The sequence below is a fragment of the Lampris incognitus genome, chromosome 3 (assembly GCF_029633865.1).
Source record: "Lampris incognitus isolate fLamInc1 chromosome 3, fLamInc1.hap2, whole genome shotgun sequence".
Taxonomy (NCBI): domain Eukaryota; kingdom Metazoa; phylum Chordata; class Actinopteri; order Lampriformes; family Lampridae; genus Lampris; species Lampris incognitus.
This window is the reverse complement of record NC_079213.1, coordinates 79,028,049-79,053,390: the sequence shown is the minus strand read 5'-3', so window position 1 is coordinate 79,053,390 and position 25,342 is coordinate 79,028,049. Positions and strand designations below refer to the sequence as shown.

General features: G+C 42.1%; 1 protein-coding gene across 1 annotated transcript; it reads left to right on the top strand.

The window, feature by feature from the left end:
* Positions 1-1,160: 1,160 nt before the first annotated feature.
* On the top strand, positions 1,161-22,815 carry LOC130109843 (cadherin-24). Its single transcript, XM_056276816.1, has 14 exons — positions 1,161-1,185; positions 3,058-3,560; positions 6,381-6,675; positions 7,279-7,398; positions 7,720-7,887; positions 9,992-10,173; positions 11,710-11,966; positions 12,121-12,341; positions 12,417-12,538; positions 20,414-20,534; positions 20,644-20,952; positions 21,117-21,309; positions 21,425-21,839; positions 21,952-22,815. The coding sequence occupies exons 1-14, from the start codon at positions 1,161-1,163 to the stop codon at positions 22,813-22,815; spliced, it is 3,795 nt and encodes a 1,264-aa protein (XP_056132791.1).
* The last annotated feature ends 2,527 nt before the right edge of the window (positions 22,816-25,342 follow it).

Here is a 25,342-nt window from a genome sequence, read left to right as displayed (position 1 = left end):
TCAAATTGGTGTCTGTGTCTATCAGGGCCAATGATCAGCATCTTGGTTTTATCCGAGTTTAAAAGCAGAAAGTTAAGTGACATCCAGTTTTTCACAGTAGCCAAGCAGGCCTCTAAGTTAGTCATTTGAATATGATCATCAGCCCTTATAGGCACATACAGCTGAGTATCATCAGCATAGAAATAGAAATGTATGCCATAACTGTGTATAATTTGGCCAAGAGGTGTAATGTAAAGAGAGAAAAGTAGAGGGCCAAGAACTGAGCCCTGAGGCACACCCTATTTAACGTCAGAAAAATTTGATATAATATTACTATAGCAGACACAAGGTGTCCTTCCAGATAAGTAAGACTTAAGCCAAGAGAGAGCTAAGCCAGAGACACCAAAATTACAATTTAATCTATCTAATAGTATACAGTGATCAATGGTGTCAAAGGCTGCACTGAGGTCCAGTAGCAGAAGCACAGAAGTGGAATAAAAGTCCATAGCTAGTAAAAGATCATTCGCCACTCTGGTCAGAGCAGTTTCAGTGGAGTGGCAGGGCCTGAAAGCTGACTGAAAAGGTTCATATAGATGGTTTTCTTTTATATGGGTCGAAAGTGTCCAGGTGGTGATCACTGTCACCATGGAGACCTGGGAGGAGGACAGACTACATGTGCACACAGGGGAGACTCACATCACACCATTCACATACACAGAAGAAGAGAACACCAAAGACATCATTCAGAGAGAGAGAAAGGACATGAGAGAAGAGAACAGTTTACAATAGTCAATAATCTAGTCTCTATAATCTCGTTGGCAGAACAGTGCTTGGTGAATTCATTGAGACAGAAACCGACCATTGTGAAGTACTCAATATAAAGACAACAAATTGTAGGCTAAGGCAAAAAGATGAGTTTTAAGTTTGGATTTATAGGACTCAACAGACTCTGATTGTCTGATGGCAGCAGGCATGTTATTCCATACGAACAGGGCCCGATAGGAAAAGGCCCTGCCACCAACTGACTTCTTTTTAACTTTGGGTACACACAGGAGCCCTGTATATTGAGAGCAGAGAGCTTGAGATGGAATGTACGGTTTAGGGAGATCAGGCAGGTATGATGGGGCAAGCCCATTTAAGATTTTATAAGTCAGCAGAAGCACCTTGTATTCTGATCTAACATGGATGGGAAGCAAATGAAGGGAGGTAAGAATTGGTGTAATATGTCAAGTTAAGTCAATTTCATTTTTATCGCCCAATATCACAAATTACACATTTGCCTCAGGGGGCTTTACAGCAACACAACATCCTGTCCTTAGACCCTCGCATCGGATAGGGAACAACTCCCTAAAAAAAAACCTTTAACAGGGAGAAAAAAAGGAAGAAACCTCAGGGAGAGCAACAGAGGAGAGATCTCTCTCCCAAGGGGGACAACGGATGGACAGTATGGTCAGATTTTCTAGTTTTAGTTAGGATTCTAGCTGCAGCATTTTGAACCATCTGAAGACTTTTAGTTCTAGCATGTAGCAGACCTGAAAATGAAAATTACAGTAAATAAGTCTGGATGGAACAAATGCATGTATTGGAGTCTCTGCATCAGCCATGGACAGAAAAGACTGAATTTTAGCTATGTTACATAAGTGAAAAAAGGCAATTGGCTGCCACACTGTGAAATCACAGGATTGTCGATTGTTATTGTTACTTGATTAAATTGGTGTCTACATCTAGTAGGGCCAAAAACCAACATCTCAGTTTTATCTGAATTTAAAAACAGGAAATTTAGTGGCATCCAATTTTTCACAGCAACCAAGCAGGCCTCTAAATTAGTCATTTGAGCACAATCATCAGCCCTTATAGGCACATACAATTGAGTATCATCCGCATAGAAATAGAGATTTATTCCATGACAGCGTATAATACTAATACAACTGCTGCTACTCTACTACAACCACTACTACAATTACTGTTACTGCTACTACTACTACTACAACCACTTCTACAATTACTGCTGCTGCTACTACTACTACTACTACTACTGTTACTGCTACTACTGCTGCTACCACTACTACTACTACTACTACTACTACTACTACTACTACTGCTACTACTACTTTTACAACTTCTCCTTTTGTTACTACATCTGCTTATACCACCATACTAGTACCACTACGACCACTACAACCACTGCTATAACAATCATTACGACTACTACTACCATTAATACTACATCTACCACTAATACAACTGCTACAAACAATAATTATTACTACTACTAATAATAATAATACTATTGCCATAATAACAAGAATGATAATAGCTGTTTCATAACTGTATGAATTTTGTAGGGGGAGAATTTTCTTTTTATGTTCATTTTAAGTGAAGTAAGGGACCTATGCTCAAATTAACTGCATGACTGTACAATTTTATAATTGTTTTTGGCAGTAAAACCTAGGGAGATAACGCAAACATATAAACAGTATGAAACCATACAGTCTGGCTTTATCCATAACCCTGTCAGGCCCTTCATCAGGCCTTCTCATCATGAATTAATAGGAAATATATTAACGTCTCTGCGTGTCTTCACTTCTGTACCTCTAAGCACTGTTTGCTTTCATTTTAATTAAGACGGTAGAGATTACACTAATTATCTCTCCTCTCAGGTAATCCTTCTCTTACCATTGGGGCTCCTCCAGCATGGGTGCTGCATGGGAAAAAGTGAGAAAAGAAAACAAACTGAAGACTGACCCTGGGGAGAACAAAAGAAAGCATGACTGGCGAATGGGAAAAAGACACACAGAATGAAAAGAACGGATGGAACGTCAAGGGATTCAGCCTTCGATAAGTCACTCTCCATACATTTATTGAAAGAAATCGACCAGTAAATGACAGTCATGGCAACGCAAACTATGCTTCTTTTTCTCTTAGTCTGTATGGCAGAGAGACTGAGAGAGGGCACCTCGGTGGCTATAAGCCAATCTAAAGGAAGTATTGATTTGCTGGGAGCATCTGAGGAAAGTCCCCGAGTCCCGTCACATCTGAAGTCCGTTGAAACACATGTTTCTTTGGTGAAAATCACAGCTTTGGAGGGCCACACTCCCAAAACCAAAAATGACATGAGATCCCCACCAGATGCGGCTTTTAAATTGAACCAGAGGCAGCCAAATGAGTTTGACTTTGTGAGCAACATTTCAGCTAGAGCAATAGCGGCACTAAATTCAGAATCTAGCACCAGATTCCAAATACCTGACCCCATCCTTCAAACCACTCTGGCTCCTGGGGAAAAGAACAACAGGATTATGTCTAATAGCAAGGATGAAGTTATAAATAACAATCGCAGTCTAGACTCCGGTTCAGGTGACAAGTATTCTCTCCGGCGTGATTCCCACTTGGAGGCAGGTGCTAACGTTCTGCCTGAGAGGGCACATAGAGACTCTAAATGGGTTGTAGTGTCTGAAGTAAGTCAGTCGGGCCTGCACCTGCTACAAGTGGAGCCTCGCTCTCGCCGTCGGCGGAGCTGGCTTTGGAACCAGTTCTTCGTGATCGAAGAGTACAGAGGACCTGAGCCTGTGCTCATCGGACGGGTAAGCCGTTGTCCCAACTAGCCAGTGGAGTGCATGTTAATCACCTCTGTGTCCCAACTGCAGTGTTTGTACAACTGATACACCCCCCCCCACTCACACACACACATACATACACACATACATACATACGTCAGTGCCCATATCAGTGTTTCAAGGTTAATGGATCTCAATCCATTGCTGTCAGTGTCACAATAAGAAAAATACACGAGGTGTTTCGACCACCTGAGCCATTTTGGTCCCTGAAGGATACTTGTCGCTCTTCACAGGCGAACGCCATATAGCTAATGCAGCTGCTGACAGAGAGTGGATTATAATGGCTCTAACATTAACAGGGAACATTGCCAGCCTCTCCAGTGGTAGCAGGCAGCATACTTTATACTGACACTCTAGATTGGATTCTCACCAATGCTGTGTACACCTCATAAATGTTTAATCTTCCTCTCTGGCTGTTATTGATATAGTCAGGGAGAGATGTTACTGCAATCAGTAGACACATGAGACCCTGCCTGCTCTTGTGTTAGCGCAGTCCTGCTGTTGAGTGCTTGTAATAAAACATATCTGCATCTTGAGGGAACTAGGATGTCGTAACCGTTTTAACCCAAATGATGCTTTTTATTGGCTGGAAAAATGCACAGATAATCATGTCAAACCAATTGCCTGTATGGGGTAATTATGGGCAATTTCTCGGTATGTCACACTGTAAGATACCTTAACCAGAGAGTGAACCAGAAATATCTGCTCCTGGGAAAATGCTGCTTATTCATTCATTGACTCATTGATTCGAACCTTTATTTAAGCCTAGAAAATCATTGAGGTTTCCCTCATTTACAATGATGTGGAGATACTGAGAAATATGCAAAGTCAAACAAATCAAAAGAGGACAATACTCAGGGAAAACAATTGCACACTGGGGTGAAGTGATGAAGTGCTACGATGAACATTGAGCAAGAGTAGATACACAGCGAGAATGAAAACCAGGTTCAAGAGGATTTCAGCTCCAAAGCAAAGGATATAGAGAGGATAGACTGAAGGTTGATACACAGCAAGAATAAAAACCAGGTTAAAGAGAGTGGGAGAAAATGACAATGGAAAGGAGGGCGATCCCCTGGGAATTCCACCACGTATCATTGCAGAACTGCTTTTTTTTTGTCTTTCTCTTTCTCTCTTTTTGCTGCTTTGCTTTCTTGGATTAGATAAATGTCTTCCCCATCATGAAAATGTTTTGCTACAACTAATGCACAGTGGGACCGAGCGAGCAATAATAGGTATGAGGAGGGCTGGCGAGCAAGAGTTAGAATGTAGAGAGGGGAGTGTAAGGTGGGGAGAGAGAAGGGTGCAGACACTGACAATGATGTCTTTCATGGTGAAGTATATGATCAAAAGAAAAGCTAGCTTTAAGGAAGACAGGGGGTGGGGGAGAGAGAGTGTAGAAACGGAGAGAAAAAAACCCTTCAGTACCTCATCTGGCAATTTCTAGGGTATGTTATCACAAGTTCCTATAATCCTATAACTCTATCCTCCAATGTACAAACACACACATGCACACAGCCCTGCGGACACGCGCATACACACACACACACACACACACACACACACACACACACACACACACACACACACACACACACATCTCATAGTGAATATCTATTTACCCTAGTCCTTCATTGCATGTCTCGGCATAGCGTGTTTGAATTGGAGCTGGCAAGAACATGTTAATGTTAACACGCCACATCTTGGAATTCGTTAAACCTTTCAAGTAGAACAAATAGACATCTCTTGGCCATGAATTATCCGACTCGCTTCAGAATAATAACATTCAATAAATATCGTCTCACTGTCTTACCAGCACATATGAAAAAGCACTGCGAAAATCAGTCATTATAGCTGAGTGAAATTTAAACAGTCAATGTTGCAGCCACATTCGAAGGTCCAGTTTTCAGTTGTCTTGACAGTGAGTAAATGATGTCCGCGGCCGGGTCTGTGAGTAAGCCTTGTGGATTATGAACATGTGCAGATGTGCCTTAAGGGTAGAGAGATGTGAAGGTTTCTGGTCAGAAAGCTCTATGTGATGAAGGCTGAGTAATCTCTTTAGCTTTCTATTTCTGTGTCTGGCCTTTTACCCATCTAGCTTACACTAATATCCTCTCTACCATTAAATACTGAACAAGCACTCTGCACCAGGAAGCAACACAGATAGATAAAGGGGGGAGGCAGGAGAGGGAAACACGGGCAGATGGACATTTCTGAGTACAAGAGGTGGCTTGTTAAATAAAAATACAGAAACGGCAGAACTGGAGGGAAAAAAAAGACTTAAGAAGGTACAGAAAGAGGCAGGCAGATGGATTAATGGGAAGTAGAGAGGAGACAGATGGAAGCAAGAGACAGGAAGATACATACAGATGGACACTTTCGCTAGTTTCAGTAATGTGCATCTGTGAACATAGGACAGTTACAGTGCCACTGTCCACATTGATGCGCTCTTGCCCTTAACAGTCCCCGATGGCATGCTTGGTCCAATGAGCTGATTAGCTGAACGCATCAGTACTCATCCTGGTGCCGTATGTATCCTCCACACCTGGTACCATTGATTTCAGTCTCACTGAGCACACATATTGCCTTAGCATAAATCAACCATTTCACATTGTTATGTTTACACAAGTGGCCAGAAATATAGATGAATGTTAAATGGGGGATGCTAAATCTGAATCGGCATTAGCGATGGCATTCCTCAAATTGAAAAATGTGATAGCAAGAACAGATGAATTACGTTTGTCTCTGTTTATTTAGTTTAATTTGTGTTTGTTTAATTTTTTCGTGCAGCTGCACACGGACATGGACAGGGGCGATGGCCTTACAAAGTATACACTGGAGGGAGAAGGGGTGGGCTCCGTGTTTGTCATCGACAGTAACACGGGAAACATACATGTGACCAAATCGCTGGACCGAGAAGAGAAGGACCAGTACCGTTTGATTGCAACGGCAACAGACCGTCAGACAGGCCACGCCCTGGAGCCTTCCTCCGAGTTCATCATCAGGGTGCAGGACATTAACGACAACCCACCTGTCTTTCCCAACGAGTCCTATACTGCCACTGTGCCGGAGATGGCCAACATAGGTATTGCATTATAAAAGCATCAAGGCCGTCCGGGTATTCCGTTGCCTACCAACACGGGGGTCGGCGGCTCGAATCCCCGTGTTACCTCCGGCTTGGTCGGACGTCCCTACAGACACAATTGGCCGTGTCTGCGGGTGGGAAGCTGGATGTGGGTATTTGTCTTTGACGCTGCACTAGCGCCTCCTCTGGTCGGTTGGGGCACCTGTTCAGGGAGGGGGGGGCTGGGGAAATTGCGTGATCCTCCCACGCGCTACGTCCCCCTGGCGAAACTCCTCACTGTCAGGTAAAAAGAAGCGGCTGGAGACTCCACATGTATCGGAGGAGGCATGTGGTAGTCTGCAGCCCTCCTCGGATCGGCATAGGGGGTGGAGCAGCAAACAGGACAGCTCGGAAGAGTGGGGTAATTGGCCAGATACAATTGGGGAGGGAAAAAAAAGAAAAAAAAGGGGGTGAATCCAAAATAAATAAATAAATAAAATAAAATAAATAAATAAATAAAAGCATCAAGATGGCCAAGAGTTGGCCGTTGTTTTTTTTTTTTTCAAGGCACCTAAGAGAGATCCCTCATGGTCTGTCGACCATGTTGCCTCCTCTCTCCAACAGGGACATCAATAATCCAGGTAACAGCCAGAGATGCAGATGATCCAACATATGGAAACAGTGCCAAGCTGGTGTATACCATTACCCAGGGACAGGAGTATTTCTCTGTGGATCCTGAGACAGGTCTGCTCGTCTTCAAAATACTCCATATTCCACACTAATATGCATGACTGGGTATTGTTTATAAGGTAAATCCCACTTGTCTGTTAAGACACCATAATGTATACAGCATGTATAACATCCATAAATACATTTTCTCTTGTGTTTTATACAACCTGTGGTAGCACAAATATACCATCGGGCCATGGGTATTGCAGTATTATAATCGTAAAAGTGCACACTTTGTGAATAACTTTGATGGCAGCTTCACTGTGATCTTTGTTGCTGCAGCAGGTCAAGTGGTCTTATTTCCTAAGTCTCTGTTCCGTCTGTCCTCTCCACCAGGTGTCCTGAGGACAGCTGTACCTGACATGGACAGAGAGACTCAGGATGAATATCTGGTTGTCCTCCAAGCCAAAGACATGGGGGGACATCTGGGGGGACTGTCAGGGACAACCACAGTCACGGTGAAGCTGAGTGATGTCAACGACAACCCCCCTCACTTCCGAAGGAGTAAGTGCTGTTATCAGATCAATGCTTAACTGTCGGCAACTTTCAGTCGCTGTCTCTGAAACGTCTCTGCATTTGTGTGTGTGTGTGTTTTGGGTTTTTTTTTTGTGCGAGATAAAAATGATGAAACAACTTGAAATGATGTTTTTGACACAAGTCTGGGCATCCCTTCCCCTATGATCCTCCCGGGTCCTACTTGTCTTGGCTGGTTCATGACAGGATATAAGATCTGAAATAGCTTTAAGCTCAGCTAAACTTTTTTTCCCTCTACATCACGTTTTTTTTTCTTGCATCGACTGGACATAATAACTTTTAACAAGATGATTAGCATTGCCGTTTGCGAAACACTTTTCCATTTAGTTCCAGAGGTCCAAAAAGACAGAGCTTTGAGAAAGACGAGTAAAAGATAATGTCAGTCTTTTCTTATCCGTGCGTTTCTACATTCCATTCTATTAATATTTCATCTTAAAGTTCAGTGCTTTCTGCTTCAATAGACAGTAAAATCACTGCAGAATGTGGGTGACACTCTGAGATATACAGTGCATTTGTCTATGTATGTCTCTTCTCTCCCCTTCTTTTTTCCACTATTACCTAGTTCTGCTTCTTCCTGACATTTTCTCCTTGCTGCCATTTATCTTAATGTTTAAACACTACCCACTCACTCCACTGGAGCTACTGCACTGCTATGCAGGGCTTTATAGAAGCAATTTAATATTCTCAAATGTTTTTATTTATTTTTTTATTTATTAATACATTACTCTATTTTCCCTCCCACACTACCTCACTCTAGGTCATTATTTTCAAATTTACAATAAAAATGCCACGAGTGAATTTAAGCCAGCTGCTCATTTAGTATTTCTTTTGAATCTGAGAGAGAGAGAGATGGCCCCCCCCTCCCCTCATATTCCGGTGGTTTTGAATTATTTACATTCATTATTAAACTGAGCTGTATACCCTCTGCTCTGCTTCAAGTGAAAGCATTTTGCACCTAGTTACTGTTCAGCGTCACAGAGTAAAAAGGAGAGATCATCATGCATTACCGAGCATCACCTGCCACAGTTCACTGCACCGGCTGCCTTCTCCAGCCTGTCAGCGGCTCGGCCCATAATTCAAACAAAAACAAGAAGATAGCTCCACCGCCACAAACCTAATTACGGGATTTCAGAAAGGTTTAATCCTCCGAATAATACACTGACTTTGCAGACGGGGTCAAACAGTACACGATAGTTTAATTGTCAGTTTTCAATTTACTTTTTGAAGTTTCTGCAAGAAAGCAGGCACCATCTGGTCTTGTTGATTTTCTGTCTTGTCTCCTTTATCCCGGGATTTTCAGACAAATTCCCACTAGAGAGCGGTTTGGAAATAAACAAAATCCAAATCAATACACAACACACGCGTGCCCAGCGCATTTATAGTCTAATTCTGTGTCTTACATCCCGGGTCTTGTTTTCATAGTTTTCACCATTATGCGTATTGTTTATGATGTTGTTTTACTCACTGGCTTCATTTGGGAGATTTATGGCCTCAGGACCACTGCTGGACACTGCTTTACAATGGTGTCCTAGGGGTAAACAAGACAAGGCTTAACCCTGTTCTTTTGACTACAGCAACAACAACAAAACAACAACAACAACAAAAAGTGAGTGCTTCAGCTAGACTGTGTACATGATTTCCCTCTATCTATGACTTCTCAGTTGCATTGGCTGTGTAGTTTATTGGTGGTTACGACTATTATCTATGGTAAGAGGAGATTCCTACAAATTGAACCAGCTCAACAATGTTATTAACGACTGAGAATACTGGACACTTCAGGGAATAATTTGTAACTTGCACTTAAGTTTTCACTTCATATGTGGTTTAGATAGTTGACTTGAAGTGCATTTTGCTCATATCCCTTTGCCCTGTAAGACACTGCAAAGCTGTGTCCAGCAGTAGTCCTGTGTTGGAAATCTCCACACTGAAGCCGGTGAGTGAAATAATATCATAGCTGATATGCAAGATGACAAAAAATCCATGAAAGTAAGACCCAGGTCGTAAAAAAAAAAGAAAAAAAAAGTAAATTATCAGTTAAGTTCCTGTATTTTCATGTATGCTGTTCCCATTACAGGTGCATGGTCATTTTCTGTATCGGAACTAGCAGCGCCAGGTGTGGAGGTGGGTCGCCTTACAGCCACCGATCCCGATCTTGACGAGAACGCTCTGCTGGAGTTCACCATCCTGGACGCTGAGGAAGGGGAGTCATTCAATATAACTGGGAGAGATCGAGAGGCAGTCATTGTGTTGAACAAGGTGAGTGATGAGCCAGGGTGGAAAGAGGAGCAAGAGGTACGGACAGCGAAATGTACGCGTGTTCTGTCTGGAGAAAAGAACAGAGCAGTGTAACGATGACACCAGATGGGCCGTCAGCAAACACCCCCATGTAAACATCCCTCCAACACGCTGGCTTTAACTCCATTTGTAGTCCAGGAGTCGCACACTACACACACACTCGATCAAACTCGTACTTTCTCCTCTCTGCACTCTCTGCTCTATGAGCTCTCCCTTCAAATCGATCACCTCTTTTTCCCTGTCCTAAAAGAAAAAATTATAGAAGTACACCCACTTTCCCAACTTTAGTGTTGTTGGTACAGACAAATGAAGTGCCCGCTGAAATAGCAGAGGGTGTAACGTTAAACCTGAGTGACATGGCTCAGTCGATGTACTATTGCCGGAGTTTCGCCTTAATGTTGTCAAAGTCATTCTCTATTTTCCCCCCCGACAATCTCATGTCTCGTTGAAACGGCGTGGGGTTTGCTGCAGAGATTACTTCCAATATAATTCCAATTGGCTTTAACCTGGGCCGCTGATAGACTGCAGTAGTTAGATAAACAAGATATCAGACTCAAACAGAAGTGACTCTAGTCTCACAATTCATTCATTTCACCTGATCTGCTACAACAGAGTTATAAAGGACATGAGAGAGACTCTAACAAAGCAACCTTGGTTACTGGAAGTGCAGTAGTGCCTCCTTAATCAGAAATGACCATTGTAGCAAATAAGCTTAGTATAAATAAATCAATGGGAAACATGTACGACATTTTTCTGTTTACCGTTTGGTTTATTTAGAATGTTTTAGGATGTGCTATTCATATTCCTAATAAGCTTTTCTCTCATTTCAAAGCATTTCTGGTCAGTCATCCAAACATTTCACCGCTTCAAAATACCTTCACTCCCAAATGGCGCTGAATATCAAATTTCTGCAATGTGCATTGATTGAATCACAATGAATTGAAGTGCAGCTGACTGAAAAAACAAAAATGAATTGATTCAAAAGCTTAGCTGAGTTGAAATCAGTTGACCATACCAAAGGGCACCTATGTGGATTTATGTTCTTATCTTTTCAGCGTGGCTTTGTAAAGGTCTTGACAAACTCTTGGGCATTCCAAGATTTCAATACATCATTAAAAAGTGCAAGGAAAGGTTAAATGATTTGAGAGCTTAGAGAGGTAAGAAAAAATAGAATAAGAGCCTAATGAGTAATTGCCCAAGAAAAATAATTACACAGAAATCGCTTGAAATCGCACAAAGGAAATAGGGGGATGACAGTTATAGAAGGCAATAAGGAGAGGTGAGAAAAGCGTGAAGAGCTTTGTGTAAATGGCTATGCAGTGTGTATGTGTGAGTGTGTGTGTGTGTGTGTGTGTGTGTGTGTGTGTGTGTGTGTGTGTGTGTGTGTGTGTGTGTGTGTGTGTGTGTGTGTGTGTACTATATATATATATAAAACATTCATGCGAGAGCTCCATAAAACATACCTGCTAAGGCTTTTCTATTTTCTCTCCTCCACAGCTGCTGGATTATGAGACCCGCAGTTCGTACTCTTTCTCTGTGGAGGTTTCCAACCCTGTGGTGGATGCGCGGTACCTAAGGAATGGTCCCTTTAAGGACCAGGCGACTGTCCGGGTCATGGTTCTAAATGCTGATGAACCCCCGCGATTCTCGAGAGTTCGCTACCGTCTGGATGTGTCTGAAAACTGCCCTCCCGTCTGCTCAGTTGGTCGTGTCTCTGCTCTGGACCCAGACACAGGACAAAGCACCAACATCAGGTAGACATCACACTAAAACAGTCACTCAGTCTCTTAACACAGCACATTGAGTATCTCATCTACTCAATAAGTCACTCACTTATTCATCCACTCCTATCTCTTTCACTCTCCTCTGCTCTCTTCACTTCCTGCTCTGCCTGTTTTTGTGTCTCAGGTACTCCATCGATCCTCAGTCTGATCCTGAGGCGCTGTTTCGGATTGCCTCTGACACTGGCTTCATCAGCACAGTGATGGAGTTGGACCGGGAGCGAGAGCAGTGGCATAATATCACTGTCATTGCCACACAGAGGGGTATGTCAGTCCTGCCGCCCCCCGGCATTATGGGCACCATAGCTTTACCAGAGAGTCATAATTCACAGATAGCGCTTGCCTGGGGTTGACAGTCAGGGAATAAAGATGCTAGAAATTCAAAGATAATTTTAACATTAGCGCCATTTTCCTTTCTTCCAGACAATCCTAATCTTGTGACAAGGGTTGTGGTTGCCATAGAGACACTGGACCAGAATGACAATGCGCCAGAGCTGGACCGGCAGTACACAACGTCTGTATGTGACTCCAGTGCCCCCGGTCAGGTCAGCTTCTGTCAGCATCAGCCTGACATCCCATTTCACTTCATGTCCTGTTCTGCCTTTGATCCTCTTTCCTCTTGTGTGCTGGCAAATGTCATCTACTTCTATGGGAATTGTTTGATGTTCCATTATTTCTGACCGAAACAGGTTTCTCTCGTGTTGTTGATGCTCGATATTTGGTTCACTCATTAATTAATTTTAGGCTGCAATAAGGAGTTTTTCCGCTGATTATTTCTCAGCCTCGGTTTAATTTTAATGCCTCTATATGACCGACATAATAAAATAAGACCATCAGCGAGAAGATTGGATATTCCTACGTAATGACTCCGACGCTTGTCGCTGGGACAGATTCCCTGCGACACCTGATGAAACAATTTACCACAATTCAAGATTATTATTCAAATACTTTTATTGATTTTCACATGTACAATCACAGACAATACTCAATGCTAAAAAAAAGTTATAATAATATTAAGAACAGAACAAAAATACAAATGCTGCACAAAAATAAAAAGGGTGGGTGGGGGGGTAGCTACATTGCATTAATGGGAGGGAATGCAATCTCAAACTAGGACAATAACGGTTGCCAGACCTTATAATACTTCTGAGTGGAACCTTGGGCAGTGTATTTAAGCTGCTCCAGTTTACGATGGGACATTACCTCCTCCACCCAGCGCTTGTAAGATAGCGGCATAACTTTCTTCCAGCTAAGGAGTATCAGACCTCAAGCAAGTAAGGTAGAGAATGCGATAGCCTCAGCCTGGTAAGTTGTTATTGGTGTCTCCTGCGGGACTACACCAAACAATTCAGTCAGTGGGTTAGGATCACATACACGAAAAAGTATCAAATATACATGTGCAAAATGGGGTCAGTTTGGGACATAACCAAAACATGTCACTGAGGCTAGCTGGGTCTCGACCACACCTGATGCAGGTTGGGTCTAAACCAGGGTAGACTTTGGACAGCTTGCTCACAGATAGATATAACCTATGCAGAACCTTGAACTGCAACAACCCATGTTTAATACATATTGATGATGAGGGTACCAATGTATGTAATTATGGCCTGACAATTTACCTCTGATATGATAATTCCTAAGCCCTTTCTCGTTTGCAATGGTGATGGACAGGTTAACGGATGAGATCAGGCAGGAGTCTCCGTGGACTATGATGTTCGTGGATGACATTGTGATCTGTAGCGAGAGTAGGGTGCAGGTTGAGGAGAGCCTGAAGAGGTGGAGGTATGCACTGGAGGGAAGAGGAATGAAAGTCAGGAAGACTAAGACAGAAAACCTATGTGTGAATGAGAGGGAGGACAGCGGAATGGTGAGGATGCACAGAGTAGAGGTGATGAAGGCAGATGAGTTTAAATACTTGGGGTCGACTGTCTAAAGTAACAGGGAGTGCAGAAGAGAGGTGAAGAAGAGAGTGCAGGCAGGGTGGAGTGGATGGAGAAGAGTGTCAGGAATGATTTGTGACAGAAGGGTACCAGCAAGAGTTAAAGGGAAGGTTTACAAGATGGTTGTGAGACCAGCTATGTTATATGGTTTGGAGATAAGTGGCACTGATGAAAAAACAGGAGGCGGGGCTGGAGGTGGCAGAGTTGAAGATGCTAAGATTTTCATTGAGGTGACAAAGAAGGACAGGATTAGGACAGAGGAACGAGTATGTGAGAGGGACAGCTCAGGTTGGACGGTTTGGAGACCAAGCAAGAGAGCCAAGATTGAGATGGTTTGGGCATGTGTGGAGGAGAGATGCTGGGTAAATTGGGAGAAGGATGCTCTTATGGAGCTGCCAGGGAGGAGAAAAAGAGGAAGGCCAAAGAGGAGGTTTATGGATGTCGTGAGAAAGGACATGCAGGTGGCTGGTGTGACAGAGGAAGATGCAGAGGACAGGAAGAGATGGAAAATGGATGATCTGCTGTGGCAACCCCTAACGGGAGCAGCCAAAAGTAGTAGTAGTAGTAGTAGTAGATAGCAATTCGCACCTCTGCCTCCTTAAGTGATTAAGTGATGGGGATGTGACCTTCTGATATTAAAATTTAATACAGACACCTACAAACTGGATCCATCTTCAAGCGTTCAACTATCCAGGTACCCTGTGGTGTTGTTAGAGAGAAGTGGGTTTTGACATAACAATTTACCTGTATCTCTGTATAATATGTAAAGTAACCTGACTGGGGATATCAAAGTCATTCTTTAACTGTTCAAAAGAAATGAAGTGCTCATCCTTAAAAAGGTCCTTCACACACTTGATCCCTCTCCTGTGTCATAATTGGAAAAAATGGGTCTGCGAGTGATGGAGAAAATTGGCATTTTCCAGAATAGGGGAATTAATAAGAGCCTGTTTAAGTTTAAAATGTATTCTAAACAGCGACTATGTCTTTAGAGAACCCTGAAAAATTGGGTCATTCATCCAGTAGCGTTTACTATTTAAGGGTGGTGGAAAAAAAATATTATTATTATTATTATTATTTTAACTTGGAATCACATTCTAACAGCATTTTTACATAATTATCTTTAGTTAGATAGGTTTATAAAGTGATTCATCTTTTCTGCTTTTTACAGAGTAATTATAGAACACAAAAATAGAACATGGGGTGTTTTTCCATTCGAGATGAAAGAAAAGGTACAAAAACTATACTTACGTAAACAAATTTAAACAAATGAAGGATGTTTTGGGGAAATATACAATTTCCACTTCTCCCAAATTTCCTCAAATTTAGTTTTCCTCAAGCCTTGTGGAGAAGGTGATTCTTTCTATCAGAAAAATTTCATAAATTATATCATACCAATCCTCTATAGATGGGGTGTCTGGCTTAAGCCATTTCTTTGTAATTACATTCAATATTCCAAATAAGTAACTTGTATTAATGTTTGTGGGTGTTGCATGTAATAAACCAAAGAGGAGTTCATCTCAATTAAAAGTAATTTTTGTCCCAAATATAGTCACCAATTCCATATAAATCTTAAACCAAAAGGTATTTACTTTTGGGCAGGTTCAAAACAAGTGGTAGTGATTGGCTTGCTGGGAGCTACAATTTCTCCAGCAGCTGGAAGAGCATGAGTGGTGAGATGTCTGAACAGGTGTGATAAAATATCTGTTAAGACTCTTCCAGCCAAACACTCTCCATGAGGTTGAGCTTGTTATCCTCCATTGGGATTTGTAATACCTTGTCCAAACTTCCTCTGGAATGGAACTGCTATGTTTCCCTTTCCAATTCTTTGTTTTATGTAGGTGGTACTTGCAGTGTGGCACAAGTTAAAGAGCAAATCGACACTGGATTACTTGAATGCTGCTTCATAAGAGACCAAACTGGAGATCCATCCTCTGATAAATCAGTTACCAAAAACATCAACTTGTGGATGTTGGCCGCCCAATAATGATACAAATAATTGGGTAAAGACAAACAACCTTTCTCCCTTTGTATTTCCAAATATTCTTTCCTTATTTGAGGTACGTTTTTATTCTAAATAAAAGTAAATGTGCACTCATCTAATTCCTTAAAAAGGATTTAGGGAATAAAGACTGGGCTTGCTTGAAACAGAAATAAAAACCTGGGCATGATAGTCATTTTCACAGAATTGGTCATACCAGCGAGTGACAAGGGGAAGGTTGACCATCTCTCCATGTCCCTTTGGGCCTTATTAAATGGTTGCTTTAAAATTATTGTCCAACAGATCCTTGTACTTGAAATTGACACAAACACCCAGGTAAGTAAAGCTGTCTTTATTAACGAAGAAAGGAAAGTTCTAGAATGACATTTGATGTGCTTTATCATTTATGAGGAACAGAACACTTTTAATTAAATCTAACTTATATTCTGACACCCATCCAAGCGTGGTGATAAGCTCTAGAGCAATAGGTATAGTAGCATATGGATCCCAGAGAAAAAGGAGAAGCGATAATTTATGCAACTGTCCTCCTCATTGCATTCCAACTAGTCTAGTGGTTTCTCTAAGCATTACTGCAAGGAGTTCGATGGTGACATCAAATATCTGGGGGCTCGGGGGACACCCTTATCTTGTCCCATGAAAAAGAGGAAAGTAGTTAGAGTTTATCTTATTTGTTTGTACTGAGGCTTGAGGCACCATATATAGAATCTTGAGCCATGAACAGAAAGTAGGGCAGAAGCCAAACCTCTCAAGTGCAGTGAACAGGTAATTGTATTCAATCCTGTCAAATGCTTTTTTGTGGGTCCAAGGACATTATAAGCTCTGGCTCGACATTGTTAGGTTGACAGATAACATTGAATATGCAGTGAAGGTTGCTTGATAACTGTCTGCCCACAGTGAAATCCATCTGATCGGGATTAGGCATCATTTTCTCAAGCCTACCTGCCAGCACCTTCGTTAGATTTTTATAGGCGCAACATAGTAGACTAACTGGGTGATGAGACTCACAATTCAACGGATCTTTATTCTTTTTGAGTAATAATTATTTTCTTCCCCCCCTTTTTTTTTTGAGATAGAGGCCTGTGTCATAGTTGGGGGAAGTAAAGTCAAGTCAAGTCAATTTTATTTGTATAGCCCAATATCACAAATTACAAATTTGCCTCAAGGGGCTTTAGAGCAACACAACATCCTGTTCTTAAACCATCGCATTGGATAAGGAACAACTCCCTAAAAAAAAAAACCCCTTTAACAGGGAGAAAAAATAGGAAGAAACCTCAGGGAGAGCAACAGAAAAGGGATCTCTCTCCTAAGACGGACAATGTGCAATGGATATTTTGTTTACACAATTTACACAATATAACATTGAAAGAGGATAACAGAATTATAATGGAATTATAAAATGTATGAAGAATATGATGCGCAGGATGCCAAGCAGTGTCCAGACGCCAACAGAACAGTCCAGGACCCAAACCACGCGACCACCATCACCATGTAAAAAAAAAAAAAAAAAAAGCAGGATAAAAAATATATGGCTTTATAAAATATAAAAAGAAAATGTGATGAGGGGAATGCCAAGCAGTGTCCAAGTGGTGACCACCATCACCACGGAGACCTAAGAGGAGGACCAACTGCACGTGCACACAAGGCAGACTCACAAGACACCATTCACACACGGAAAAAGAGAAAGGAGAAAACATAATTCAGAGAGAGAGAAAAGACATGTGAGAGAAGAGAACGGTTTCCATTAGTCATTAGTCATAATCAATTAAGTCACCAATTAGTCATAATCTATATGCTATAATCTCATCAGTAGAACAGTGGTTGGTAAATTCATTGAGACAGAAACCGACCCGCCATGCAGTACAGGTTGTGAAGCACTCAACTTAAAGGCAACTAATTGTAAGCTAGAGCAAAAAGATGAGTTTTAAGTTTGGATTTAAAGGACTCAACAGACTCTGATTGTCTGATGGCAGCCGGCAGGTTATTCCACAAGAACGGAGCCTGATAGGAAAAGGCTCTACCAGCTGACTTCTTTTTAACTTTGGGTACACACAGGAGCCCTGTATTTTGAGAGCGAAGAGCTCGAGATGGAATGTACGGTTTAAGGAGCTCAGACTGATAAGATGGGGCCAGCCCATTTAGGATTTTATAAGTCAGCAGAAGCACCTTGTATTCTGATCTAACATGGATAGGAAACCAAAGAAGGGAGGAAGAATTGGTGTAATATGGTCAAATTTCCTAGATTTAGTTCGGATTCTAGCAGCAGCATTCTGAACCATCTGAAGACTTTTAGTACTAGAATTGTAGTGATATAATGCTATGTATATCCACTGGAACTACACTAGGTGTTATGTACTACCCGGACTGTTATTATGGTTACACCACTACCATGTATGGTTATTACGTCTGCCTACTGAGCATCAATTAAACCTGAGTTCTATAACCCGGTGTGATCATTGATCCTCGACCAATACTACCCCAAGTATTACTTCAAGAATGTGGCAGACCTGAGAACAGAGCAGTGCAGTAATCAAGTCTGGATGAAACAAATTTATGTATTAGAGTCGCTGCATCAGCCATGGAGAGAAAAGACCGAATTTTAGCTTTGTTACATAAGTGGGAAAAAAAGAGTTTCATAGAAGTAAGTAAGTTTCATAGAAAAACTTAAATTGACCATTAATGTGCCTTCGGCCTGTAACAATATTACTTTCCCCATTTTTTATTGCAGATATGAAACCTGCTGCTGCCAACTGTTTAAATTTATGGCACAAGAGCTTACTGGTGCACTCCCCATGTTGTCACAATTACAGATGCATTACCTCATAGCTGTACAACTTGCCAACACCTGTTTTTTTCCAAAACGCCACTACAACTCTCACTCTGCTCTTAAAAACAAATGCACGACCCAACAAGATAGATAATGTAAAGCTGTGCGACAAGAGGAGATAAAGTTTATGCAAAAACAAACTTGTTCTTCCATGACACACTACTGCTTCTGTCCACAGGGGAGTTGGAGAAATCCAAAACTTCTCATAGCAGCTTTAACCAGTTTTAATTTGCAAAAGAATTATTAGTAAATAAACCTTTTCCAAGGCTAACGTTAACATTTATGAATAAATGTTTTATTATTTACAGTAATACTGTTTAATGATTACTATCAAGCCAACTGTGTAACGAAACAGTCAATACAATTAATAAAATTTGGTGATCGTCAACAACAAGTGGTTATTCATGTTCATCACCTACAAGGGTCCATTCTGTAGTTTATCAAGCTTTTGGACCTAACTGCATTCACAGTTAAGATTTATAACAGGCTACTGTATATGGAGGAGCTGAGCAAAACTGGTATAGTTTTTACACAGCATAACATTCTTTGTTGTAGCAGTTGGTCTGGTACCACCCTTAAATGAGGTCAACTCACTTGCAAGTGATTTTGCCTAATTTCAACTGCTTTTCCCTGTTGGGGTTATCAGTAGACACAATTATGTCTCTCATTCCTCATGGCATTGGCCTGTGGTTGGCTGCAAGGCCGATGATTCATGATCATTCAAATAGAGGCAGTATGTGATAAAAGGAAAAGCAATGCACTGTTCACCGGCTATAATACTGCACATATTAAAAATTCCTCTATCACACACAGGACAGATGTAGTCTACAGTACATGGCACTCAAAACAGTGGATTAACCATTGAAATTACCTTGTAAATTTGACATTCAAAATATGCAGTAAATGTCCTAAAAATGTGCAAAAAAAGTTTTTTAATTATTCTGCTTTTAGCATTTTAATAGGCTATGACATGAATAAATGATTACAACAGCTACGTTGTATCCAGTTGCGTTTCTGGTCAAAGTGAGCAGTATTGTACAATCTAAATATCCTATTATGAGTCAGTAAGTTAAAAAAAAAAATTTTTTTAAATACTAAAAGCTTTACCAGGATGTTATTTGACCATTTGACAAGACTAGGTGCAGGTTTTTTTCTAAATTTGTTTGTTTGTTTGTTTTTTTAATTTCAGGTGCTGGATTTCATAACGGTGTAACTGCAATAGGTTCCATTTTTTTGAGAAAGAAGCCACTTTATTTTTGTCATTGCACAGGTTACAAATTTTGTTCTCTCGATCTAACCCATCCTATTTTATAGGAGCAGTGGGCAGCTGCAGCACCTGGGGACCAACTCCAGTACTTCTTTCCATTGCCTTGGTCAGGGGCACAGATAGGAGTATTAACCCTAACATGCATGTATTTTTAATGGTGGGAGGAAACCGTAGCACCCAAACCCATGCAGACACAGGGAGAACATGCAAACTCCGCACAGAAAGGACCTGGGACAGCCTTGGGTTTGAACCCAGGACCCTCTTGCTGTGAGGCAACAGTGCTAACCACTGGGCCACCGTGCAGCCCCAGAGAGATTTAATAAATCAATTTTACGCATGAGTCAAGTTATTTCTCAGGTCCAGTAAATGACCCGTGTCTGTGTGGCCCAGGTGGTTCAGGTTCTGCGAGCCATTGACAAGGACCAAGGAGGACAAGACACCCCAGTTCACTTCAGCATCCCTCCAGAATCCAGCTCCGCCCTAAACCTCACCATCAGGGAAAGCGGAGGTGGTACCAAGTTTGATCTGTTTTAAGCAAAATTGCAGAATACAATACCGACAAAAATGAGTCTTGTGTTATTGTCCATTAAAAGCATTCAATGTTTTTGCCCTGTTAACAGGTGTGACAGCCAGTCTGGTGCTCAAGTCAGCCTTGGAGCCCCTCCCTGGCTTTTCTCCCTCCTTACTCACCCTCTACGTTCCAGTCGTGTTGCGGGATGGGGCCTCTGGTCTAACCAACACTGGCACAGTTACTGTCACCATCTGTCCCTGCCTGAGAGGGGGCATGCAGACTGAAGATAGGGGAAGACAGCGGGACAGGAGATGGGAAAGACACACAGTCTGCCTACCCCTCCCCTCTGCCTCACCATCTCTCATTATCAGTATGGTCACCTTACTCGCCTTGCTGGCCTGTGTCACCACTCTGCTCGGTAAGATTTGAAGGCCTCACTGCTGTGTTCCTCGCAATACTTCTGTTGATTGCTAACATGGATGTTTGTGGTACAATCTACACAATTTTTTTAAGGTTGTTAAGGTTACAGCATTTCTGTCAGATCACTGATGTGTGTGTTCGCGTGTCTTTCATGCCTTTCAGTGGTATGTGCACTCTCGCTGTCACTGCGCCATCAGAAGCGAGACTCTGGCTCACCCTTTGAGGAGGATGATGTCCGGGAGAACATCATATCCTATGATGATGAGGGGGGAGGAGAGGCGGACACTGCAGCATTTGACATCACAGCGCTGCAGAGCATGCACAGAGTACAGCACATGCAGAACAACAGGAACATGTGAGCCATGCCCTAAAAAGTTTATACTTGTGATAGTGGTGTAAGGATACGTGTGTGTGTGTGTGTGTGTGACTTTATGCATGTGGCACTTTCTGACATCCCTCTCTCGGCACAGATGGTACACCCAGCAGAATGTGCCAAGGGCCAGGACGTACAGCTGGAGTCGTAACCCTTGCTGTGGCCCGGACCCTCAGCGGCCAGGCTCAGCTCCCCTCTATGGACGTCTTTGCTATGGCATCCACACACTGCCTGTTCTAAGAGATTACCCAGAGGGGCCACTAGAGGCAGGTTTGCAACTAGCCCAGCTGACCTATGGGGTCCCTGGCAATCATGTCAGTAATTCTCTCATTATCCAGAACCACAGTAACTTTGAGCCACTGGAGCCCGGAGCAGCTCACATGCGCCCTATTGAAATGGGCCTTGGCAGTGATGAAGCAGATGAGCACAGGCTGGCTATAAGGAGACAAACAGACAGAAATGCAGGCTGTGAGGAAAATTCTGACACACAACAGGATCCAGACCAAATCAAGGTCAGATATTAACAGCATTGATGAAATTATCTTGCCATTCTCTTAAGCTCCTCAAGAGTTTTCCCGTATCCTCTCACTCGCTAATTTGTTTCCTTTTTGTTTCCCGGTACAGACTGAGTCCATAGATACAGATTCACAATTGACACAAACAAAGAAAGCTGCAACTCTGACCTTCTGTGACCCAAATGAATCCTCATCCCAGAGTCATACCAGCTCTTCATCAAACCAGCAGGAGGGGCGACCAGGGTCATCTCAGACACAGATCAGCACTGAAGCAACCAGCTGTACTCTAGATGAAATTGATGATTCCTCTGTTCCCTCGGTCACCGAGAGAAATGACTCAAACAGCAGCCAAATCAATAACATTAACACCCCAAAAGGAGACACTTACAGCATTGTAGGCTCACTGAATCAGAATAGCAGAGAGATATCCATGAATGGGACAAGTAGTGGTGACTTGAACATGTACAGACTGGGAAGTAGAGATTTGACTCCGCAGTCACTGAACTTACCTGGGGGAATGGGTGGGTATGAAAAAGGCTGGGGTTGTGGGCTGGAGTGTGGTCCTGAGAGGATAGGGGTGACTAATTCCCTGCCGGTTAGAATGGAAGACTTCCTGAATTTCCGTCTAGACCAGGTGACCTTCGACCTGTCGCAGCCACCCTATGACTCACTGCAGACTTATGAGTTTGAGGGGTGTGATTCGAGGGCTGAGTCGCTGAGTTCACTGGAGAGCGATGGGGAGAAGGAGGAGGGAGGGGCTGCCGGAGGAATGGACGAGTTAAACCAGAAGTTTCAAAGGCTGGTGGAGATCATCAAGGAGAGGGAACAAGAGAAAGAACAGGAACAAAAGCTGGCTGACGGAGAGATTCCAGTGGAGGGGGGAAGCCAGAATGTGAAGGCTATTGTCAATGAGATGTGTAAACAAGAAGCCGAGGAGGACAGAGATAAAGAGAAGCAGAGATGGGACTTCTAAAGGACCTGGAATAGAAAAACATAGAGAGGGGGATTGTCTCGAGAGTCAATGTGTTTTAAACACATCAGGGGGCAAAAATACACAGCTTATGACAGATATTTTCATGTTTTTCCTTCACCCAGAAAATCCAGGATGCTGGCATCGTAGACCCAAGATTTGTGGAGGAATCAATGCACACCTCACAGACACACCTCAACTGTGTTTATAAAGTGCATATGAAATGTGTCACTTTTTCACTGCTCTTGCAACTGATATTAATAATGCACTTAGGCTTTCAAAGCAAAAGTTATGAAAAATTCACTTTCTGAAATATTGATTCTGAGCCCTGAAAGCTGCATTGTTAGAAAATAGGCCTGATGAAATATTAAATGGAATTGTGATACTTAATATTGATAGTTAAATAGGGGCACTCTCACTAGGAACACTTGACTCTCAAATGCAACTTTTACATAGCAATTAGAATCGGTAATGTGACTCAAATTTTTAAAAAAAACTGTATATGCATTTATGCAAACCATAATCTTTCACTTTCACACATTTGTAGAAACTATAATAATTGTGTACATTCCTCTGTATACATATTTGGATTTCATCAAAGTAGTCAGTACAAAATGAAACTCCAGCAAGTAGTGAACATTATTGTAGAAAAATCTGCTCACTATGCAATTTGTACTCAGACCTAGAAATGACTAGATTGCTTGATGTTAAAAGAAGCATTGTGAGACGGTTGGGTCACGTAGTGCAAGTACAGCAAAAGATGTGCACATGTAGATACATAACCTTGACTCTATGGTAATTGTTCTGTGACCTTTTTGGAAGACACTTTCAAAAAAAGGATATTGACTGAAGTGAAGTGATAATGAAGTGTCACTCACTGGAAATGAAGCATCTTATTTTCAGTGATTAAAGTGTTGCTGAGCCACTTGAGTTTGCTTTTGCTGATCTAACACAGTAACAACTCAAAAAGTGTATTATGGGGCTTCCAGGTAGCATAGCGGTCTATGCCGTTGCTTACCAACACGGGGATTACCGGTTCGAATCCCCGTGTTACCTCCGGCTTGGTCAGGCGTCCTACAGAAACAATTGGCTGTGTCTGCGGGTGGGAAACCAGATGTGGGTATGTGTTCTGGTCGCTGCACTAGCGCCTCCTCTGGTCGGTTGGGGCACCTGTTCAGGGGGGAGGGGGAACTGGGGGAAATAGCATGATCCTCCCACACGCTACTTCCCCCTGGCCACACTCCTGTCAGGTGTAAAGAAGTAACTGGCGACGCCACATGTATCAGAGGAGACATGTGGTAGTCTGCAGCCCTCCCCGGATCGGCAGAAGGGGTGGAGCAGCGACCGGTACAGCTCAGAGAGCGGGGTGACTGGCTGGGTACAATTGCTGGGAAAAAAGGGGGGGTATTTATTTCCTTCCATTCAAATTCAGAGATTAAATTGGGCAATCCTCATGTAATGCATATGAATATGATCAACCATCTTGTGAAGCATACTGAATACTAAGCCAACCAGAGCCAAAGAATAATTTACTGTAAAATCGTAACATTTCAGAAAATATGCCATTTTACAGGGACTCATTTCTACAACTGTTTCACAATTTAATATCACTTTAAAAAGAAACTGGAATTATATATTAAAACATTATATTATTGCCAATAATAATAAATCGTAATGGATTAGAGGTGCCATATTGCCTTAAACTCGGGTGTGCTGGTACCAGCTTTCAGTAACAGTGGGAAATTGTAATTCTCAATCCAACATCCTAATGAGAATGCAATGTCTCTGAAACAAATTTGATTAAAAAAAAATCTCTAGCTCACTGAGAAGAAAATTAATGGAAAATATTAAAAGAAATGAAAAGGAAACACGAGGAGGAGTGGAGTGCTTACTCCAGGTAAGATGAAGTGCCTGGTAGTCATCATTATTTAATATTATCAGTGTACTGTGGTAATGCAACACAAACAAGAATATAGGGCAGGGCTGGGTTTAACAACAACCACTGAATAAGGCATGTTCATTAATAGAAGAGCATACACAGATATGTGACATTCAACTTTATAATGCAGACCGACGTATTACCACACAATTTTGTTTACTTAAAATAGATTTTAAACATTAAAATTCATACAAACTCATTTAGACAAGCATGCTGTCTTTGACTCAGTTTACAGGACAGACATTCAAATAGAATTTGTAAACACGGCATTTGACAGAATAATGATGCCACCTAAAGTCAGGCATACGGATCAGTGGGATGTGACTGGCTGGGTGTCAGGGCAATACAATAGCAGGGTGACATATCAAATTCGGGACTTTTTTTTATCCCTGATGAAATTATTTTTGTGTGTGTGTGTGTATTTTTTTCATTCCCTCCAGAGGGAAGTGAGAGCACTGGGTCAGAAATGGAACAGCATCCCTTGAGCTGAAAGGCATTCATTCACAATACAGTAGGGCAAATGCCTGCTCAACGTGTCCCTACTATTACTCAGTGAGTATGAAGGGTTTATTCGTCCAAAAGCACTAAAAT